General features: G+C 32.8%; 1 protein-coding gene across 3 annotated transcripts in view; it reads left to right on the top strand.

Moving 5' to 3' along the window:
- The window catches only part of CEP57 (centrosomal protein 57), a 39,272-nt gene that overhangs the window by 7,807 nt on the left and 23,310 nt on the right, over positions 1–8,155 (top strand). For all 3 annotated transcript variants that reach the window (XM_023520255.1, XM_023520256.1, XM_011374732.2), the window contains exon 2: positions 1,973–2,129. In XM_023520255.1, the coding sequence (XP_023376023.1) occupies positions 1,973–2,129 (157 nt within the window). The remainder of the gene's footprint in view (positions 1–1,972; positions 2,130–8,155) is intronic.

Here is an 8,155-nt window from a genome sequence, read left to right as displayed (position 1 = left end):
TCATGCAAGGCCATTTTATTTTCTGTCTTTTGCTTTTGGTCGATTTATATATTCTTCCTATTCTTGGCTTCAGACTGCTAGAAGCAAACGAAGACATTGACCCAACACATTCACAGAAACAATGACTTCTATTGCTTAATTCTGACATTATAAATGAGTTGGCTGCCTTAGAATTGCTTTTCCAGAAAAAAATCTCATCATAATTTGCATTTTTATATAAAAAGACTACATAGTTTGCTGACCCAACCTGAGCACTATTTTGATGAACATATATGTGACACATTTTGTTGGACAAATCTTGAACTGTTTTATAAGAGCTAGCACATAATGAATTTAATGAAGATAGTTTGCTTTTGTTTTTGGTAAGTTATGCATAGTCCTTCTGTTAATATCTGTGCAATGTTCAGTAATTCTAATAAAAGTTGTTTTGAAAATTGTAAGTGAATTTACAGGTAGTTTATGTTCATAAATATATTGATAAGGAATATTTTCTAACCATTTTATTTTAAATGGTAGTTACATGATAGGATTCTAGTAGTTTGTGTGAAGACTTCAAGTTCTCTGTGAAGAATCATATTTAAAGTTAAGCTATGTGATAATTCATGGTGCTTTGCAAGAGCGTTGGCAGTATTATATATTTTGTGAATTGAAAACTCACCTGTTTTCTAGCCATCTACAAATCCTGGTGTTAGTTTACCAAAAAGTTTGAAAAAAAATAATTTTTAGTCCCTGTTGCATGCGAACACACTTTTTGCAGTAGACCTAGCACTGATTGAGTCGAGTGCCACTTTGAGCTTTTTTCCTACCCCTTCCAAGCTCTTTACCCTCTTGTTTAGTTTTACCAGCCATAATGTGTTTTGTATTTGCTTTCTTGAATCAACTAGAAAAATACGGTTTTAAACACAGAAATAGATTCTTCAATTTTTAATAAGATTTAGATACAATGTGGTTATTTTGATGGCCTTTGTTTATTCCAGGAGGTTGTTTACTGTTATTGTAAATATTCATTATTCCTTTGTATTTTTCTGGACACAGATTGTTCTGGTGCTTTATATATAATCATAATACTCCAAAGATAAGAATTGAAAACCTAGTTTGCTGTGGCTACTTGTTTAAGAAAAATGGTTGTCTGAGAATTTTGGGCAGCCAGCAGTCATATCTTCCACCTTAGCTTTCAGTTTCTCCATACTTCCCCCACTCTAGGTCTGTCTACCAACAGGAAGTCACCTACAACAAACAAAATTCCACAGTTAGCGTCCCCTGCAGTGAAAATTATTATATAGAACATGATTTCAAATGGAAGAGAATCCCATTCATGACAGAAAGTTTATGTGTGGAAATAAAGATTGATAACTAGGTGTTTGATAAACTTTAATGTTTTCTAATTGTTTCCTTTCCCCCCTAACTAAATGTAAATTTTTTGAGGCGAGGACTATACCACAAAGTTTTGGACATTTGATAAATATTCAGAAAGTATTTAGTTGATTGGGGATAGATTAATTGTCATTTTGTACTAGTTTCTGGTACTGTAAAAAGAAAGTTTTTCTGAACGTATATTTTATACTACATATTTTTAAAATAAAATATTGTAAATTCATTATGAATGCCATATTTAAATATTTCTTTGCAGTATTTGTATTTAAGTTGTATGAACATTATTTCCTTTTTATAGTGTCTGACATATGGCTATACTTAGACAAATATGAAACACTTCAAAAGTTTTTAAAGTAAAGTAATGATTGAATTTTTTGCGTATGATCAGTGGACTCTGTTTTTTCTGTTGTCTTTGTCAGTGGAACATATGAACATTCCAATTCTCTGTCGTGAACATTCATACATGCATACATACATACATACACTTATGTATGTGTGTGTGTGTGTGTGTGTGTGTGTATGTGTGTGTGTATATATATATTTACATGCTGTTTGCATTTAAAATTTGAAAGATAATTTGTGTATTCTTATTTTTCAGAACATCTTAGCCAAACCATCAAGGTCCAATGGAAGTGTGGTTCGCCATTCCTCATCCCCATATGTGATATATCCACCTGATAAGCCTTTCCTTAATAGTGACCTACGACGCTCTCCAAATAAGCCTACGCTTGCCTATCCAGAGAGCAACAGCAGAGGTAATAGAGCCTAGCAAAATAGCCATTATTGTGTTTACTTACTACTTAGAAGCTCTTAATTGTGTCTTCCATTTACTCTAAAATTAGAGGAGGAGAGTATATTTCCCCTGTCCTGTTTTTAACCTCCTCAAAATATAATGCTTTTTGGGAGTCTCTTTCTTGATTTTAAATATCATCAGTCAACAGATCATCAAGGCTAAAATACTTTTGAGTCATCTAGGGCTGCTCTTTCATCTCAAGCATCAGTTAGGAACCAAGACTTGTGTTTTTGCTTCTGAAATATCTCCAGAACTTGTTGGTTCTGTCTGTCCTGTTTCTTCGTTCTCGTTGCTTTGGTTCAGACTCTCATCATCTATTATGAGATACCTTCCTAACTAATCTTCCTGCCCGTGATCATCCTCTCATCCCCAGTTAACAATATTCCTACCATTTGCTGTTCTCCATCATCTTCCCACTTTGAAGTTTTAGCACCTCTTGATGGCTTACATGACAAAATCTTAAATTTTTCATAGCCTAGACTTTGCCTGCCTTCCCAACACCGCTCTCTAAAGGGATAAAAGAAGCTATTTACTGTCTTGTACAATGCTTTTTCGCTTGTTTACTCTGCTCTTCATCTCCTTTCCCCTTCTTATATTCCTTAAAACCACTAGTGACACTCAAGCAGAATTTAGCTTTGTTGCTAACACATTGAGCTAAACATTTGATGCCTCTACTTTGAATAAATCTGCCCTGTTTAATTTTTCTTACTCTTTCATTCTTCAGTAATTTGCTTTTCTCTGAACTTTTTAAAAGGTTTCTTTACGTAGGTGTAAAGATCAGAACTAGATGTAATGATATAATGGAAGGATTAATATCCAATTCTTAGATCTGTATTCCTGCTAGAACTCTGTTGCTTATTTTGTGTTTTTTTAAATAAGAAATTATTACTGAAACAACTGAAGTTTTGAAGTTCAGTAATTTTTGTTGCTTCATCAAGAACAACAAACAAGTTGTTGTGTTTTGTTTTTTTTTTTACTGGGAGTGTGTGGCAGAGAAAAATACAATGCCCGAAATTACAGTTTAATGCCACTGTCTTTATTTGGGCTAAGATTAGCAGTTTTAGCCATCATTGCTTTTGCATTATCATTGTAGATGTCAAAACAGTGAAAAGAGCAAGTCTTAATAGTATTATGAAAGTAGTGTTGATCTCACAGACCCTGGTAAAGATTTCGTGGGTTCATGCCCCACACTTTGAGAACCTAAAGTAATAAGGAATATGAGCATATCCAGAGTAGTGTTTTATTCATGTAAATATTTTAACCATGTGTAGGAAAAGAGTAGATAGCAGCTACTGTTCTAGAATCTAGACAACAACTCCTTCAAGGCAAAGACCATCTTAATTTATATTTTCTTCTTTATCTTGCAGAGTGCCTTACTTACACATATGTGCTACAAAAATTTTCATTGGGCTGAAACTTAGGTCAGAAATTAGTCTAAACTGAAGCAGTACCAGTTTGAGACTGATTAAGAAATTTATGCATGTTTTGATGTGGGTAGTGAAGAAGATGGAGAAATCTTTGAGTCCAGGGTTTCAAGTAAGGTTAAATGATGGTGTGATTGAGACAGATTACCAGAAAAGTAGAGCATTTCAAGGAAAGATAATGAATATAATTTTAGCTATATTGAACTTGAGATACCTATGAGTTAAGTGGATATGAATAGTAAACAAATGAAGATAAAAACGAAGTGTAAAAGACTGTTGCACTAGTGAACTCAGTCACCATCTGGGATCTAGTAGTGGATGAAGCCCTATGAGTGTGGAGGGAATTCTCTAAAGAGAAAGTTGAGGGAGAAAAGAGTTCTGGAAAATACTACTATTTAAACAGTGAGCTAAAAAAAAATGAGAATAGTAAGAAGGGAAGAGAAGTACCAAGACAGAAAGGGACTAGGGAAATCGAAGATGTATACTAGTGATCTGATTATTTTTTTTTTCCCTCAATCTGTAACAAACCTGTGCCAATATATTAGTGATAGGAATATAGTCCCCAAAACAAATAGACCCAGTTTCTTTATCACTAAGAGTATTGATATCTTCTATGTTAAATGTACTCTAAATACCGTAGTCTTCTTAATGAATAACAAACTGGGTTTTAAGAAGTAGGTAGAGCCTCCTTTGAGTGCTTCTACATGTCACCAGAAACTCCAAACTTCGCTCATTAGAATCACCTTAGAGTCTTCTTGGATTCCTGCCTTTTATTCCGGATAGTCTTTTGGATTTTTTTTTTTTTTTTGGTATGGGGTATGTCAGGGGCATTGGGATTTTTTAAAGCTTACCAGGTAGTACAGAAATGCAGTAAAGTTAGGGAACCACTGACTGTGTTAGGCAAAGGATAAATTACTAAGATAAGGTTTAATTTTGTTAGGTAAAGAGTTAGAAAGGGATTGCAACCAATTGTCTTCTAACTAGTATTTTAAATTAATATGGAGACTGTTAGATACATGTTTATTTGAACATCTGAGTGCCACACACGATGCATAGCATTGGAGTTTCAATTATGAATAATGGGTTATCTTTTCCCCCTAAAAGAGCTCATATTTTAGAGATGATTAAGTAAAGTTTAAGGGAAGCTGTCTTTGAGTCTCTGTTTTCCAGATGCATTTTATGCTCCAATATTCACTAACCAAATGCATTTAATTTTGAACATGTATGTTCAGGAATATTGTGGGTAATGAGGATAAAAAAATTTAATTTAATGTTTGCTGTGAAAAGTCTATTTGTGAAAATAAAGCAGTATTATTATTTTTTGGTATTCCACTTTCATTTTTCTGTATTTCGGTTTGCTTCTTGTTCTAGAGGTATATTTCCCACAGTATGTCTCGTCAATATATGAAGTTAAAAGTCTTCTAATCTTTCATTGTTCATTTTTACATAGTATTTTTCACTCAAGGATCTTTCTAGGTAGCATGGTAACTTGAACATAAATAGCACAGTGGTGCATGACCTCATAGATGTGAGGGTAGCAAAAGGAAAGAAAAAGCAGTTCACTCACATACTTTTCGAAGGATAAAAAAAGCTAAAGATCTTTTCCTTGGTCACCTTGGATGTTTTTAACTTATGAAAGCAGGTATGAAAAGTAAATATTTATAAAACTGAAAAGATATGCCAAATATAACTCTTAAAATGAAAGCATATAATGCAAATTATTTAAACATCGACCCAAAAATCTCCAATTAAACTAGAAAATAAGGAGATAAAGTGAAAGCTTGCCATATTTCTCGTATGAATTTCCTTTTACATAAAATTTCATGTTGACATAGGAAATGCATTCGGAGATGTGTGTTTGTATGTATATGTTTATGTATTTTTAAATATGTTAGCCATTTGTAGAATAAAGTCATTTTGTATTTTTATGATACTAGATTTATTTAATAAAAGCTTAGAAAACAAAGTGCAGTTAATGAAAATTTAGCTATTAGTGATAAAAACTCCCAGTCTGAACTAGCTTTGCAGAGGAATCTTTTTGGTTTACAGACATACAAGGTAGGATAGAACGAACAAGAGCAGGAGGGCAGATATACAGGTGAACTTTAGAGAGCCAGGGACTCAAAACATGGCTAGTATTTTCTCCCTATCTCTTTTTTTTTTTCTACTTTTGGCCACAGACCACCTTTTCCACACATCAGGAAACATGGCTACTAACAGTATTAATTTTAAATTGTGCTAATTCTGTCTTCAACTTTTTGGACAAAAATCCCAAAAGGAGAGCCTTTGTCTGAGCTTTAGTTGGGTGCCACCTGTGGGTCAATGATCTGTGTCCAGTTTTGTGAGAGGGTACTAAAGGAACATGTACATAAGTTGTAGTGACAGCCATGTTAAGATAAGGGGAGATCCCAGGAAGAGAGGTGTGTAAGCCAGGCAGACTGCTCCACAGACACATGCTATACTTCATACAGTAAGTATAATAATAAAAAGTCGGGGAACAAAATTAGCATAAAATACAATGATAAAAAGTAGGATGACATCAGGTATAACAAATGTGATTATGGAAAAAAAAAAAAAAAACCTCAAAAGAAAAATCAGTATATGTTTTTTTAAACCAAACCTGAAACAGAATGACACAAGTTAAAAATAAAAGGTTAGCAAAGACATGTTAAGAAGATAACAAAAAGGTTGGATGGCATTATTTCAGACAGAATAGTACTTTACACAAATAGCAGTGTCATGTAATAATACCTAGCTTAAATGCAAGACAGGGAACTACTCAAGTGCCTGAAATAAAATGAATTTAAAGCCTAAACAGTAAGGACGGAACTAAAGTCAAAAGCCTTGGGGACACTAGTAGGAGACTTGGTGTTAGATATAAATAAGCCTTAGGTATTGGGGTACAGTCGGGGAGAACTTGGGATTTTAAATCTAGGTAGAGACTGGAGAAGAAAACTTTAGACCCATGTGAGGGAGCTTCTGAAATAATTCTTCCTTTGTGAAACTGAGTGTTGAGACTAATTAGAGAAAGGGAACTGGAACAACTCAGCTCCCTGGCCTGGAAAAGAGGCCGTGGATAGAAAAGTCACCTCTGATAAATCAACCCTAGGGTTTGTTCTGTGTGCTCCCTGAGGTGCATACATGAAGATGAATAAATAGAGCTGTTCATTGGAAACTCTTAATACGATGAATGAATTACATTTAAAGAATAATATGTGAGAACTGCATTTTTTTCTTTTAATAGAAAAGCTTGCTCAATATCAAGGGTGGCCTCACTCTGTCAGTTAAGAACAAATTATAGAGCTATAAAAATAGCAAGTGTGGAACTGGTTGAGAACTAGGTATTAGTGAAACAAAGTTCATAGACACAAATGTATATAAAGATGGAATTCTAGAAATGCATTAATAAAATCAGAATAAAGGGAAGTCCTAAAACTGTCTTGGATCCATGTAAGTAGTAATTATATCCTTATATATATAGGTATATGTGCAAACTTGGTACATGATAAAGTTGTCGTTTAAAGTCCTTTAATACAAAAATACTTTTCATTTAACTTAAAGAATAAAATGTAAAAATGTATGAAACTAAGTATAATAAAGAAAAATATGTTTATCTAATCTTGAGGTTACAGAATAATGTTATATATATAAAAGCAAAGAACTCGATAGGAAAGATTGATGTAACTATATGAAAAATCAAAACATCTGTACATCAAAACTAGAATTAAAGACATAATAAAATGGAGGGTGGGACTTTTTCTTATAGAAAAATGGACAAAGAAATTTATAAATGACAGAAAATTGACTAATAATATATATAAAAAGTATTTAAATTTTTAATAAGAGCACAAAATAAAATAGCTAGAAGTAGCATGTTTCTCAATCAGAATGGCAGCGATATTATAATTAATAATGGTCTGTGTGCCAAAGACATACACTTTCAATGAAAGTATAAATTGGTGCGGCCTGTTTCAGGGGCCTTTAAAATTTGAATATTCTTTGACTCAGTGACTTAATTTTTCAAGTTTTACTTATTGGCCATAAAGAAACAACCTTTTAAGACAGCATGAGGGAATGCTCACAGTTTCATAATGCTAGTATAAAAATCAAACTTAAATTTTTATTTCAGTTTATTTTATATAATAGTAAAAGATTTAAAAAAATAAATTGACAGTCATCATCTCTTGGTAGGATTATCAGCTGTTCTCTTTGTTGTATTTTCCTGTGCTTTCTACAATGAATATATATAACTTTTATAATCAGAAACTTTGGGGGCATTTAAAGTGTACTTAGATTTTTCTCCTAAGTAATGATAAAAATGGGGATTAAAAAATAGTCCTTTTTGTGCTCGACTTTTAATTCTACAATTGGATTCTGCATGTGATCCCATAATGAAACAGAAAAGTGATACTTTGGGGCAGTTAATATGAACTTAGCGTGGTTAGCTAAATATTTTTACTATTTTATAAAATCTCTTTTAAATGTTTTTACCATAGTAATATGGTTTTTACTTGAGTACTTAGCGCATTTCAGTAACTCAAAAGATGTCTTTAAATGGATTTTT

This window comes from Pteropus vampyrus, unplaced genomic scaffold (genome assembly GCF_000151845.1).
Source record: "Pteropus vampyrus isolate Shadow unplaced genomic scaffold, Pvam_2.0 Scaffold254, whole genome shotgun sequence".
Classification (NCBI taxonomy): domain Eukaryota; kingdom Metazoa; phylum Chordata; class Mammalia; order Chiroptera; family Pteropodidae; genus Pteropus; species Pteropus vampyrus.
The sequence above is the reverse complement of the archived record's forward strand: the minus strand, read 5'-3'. Positions and strand labels throughout refer to the sequence as shown.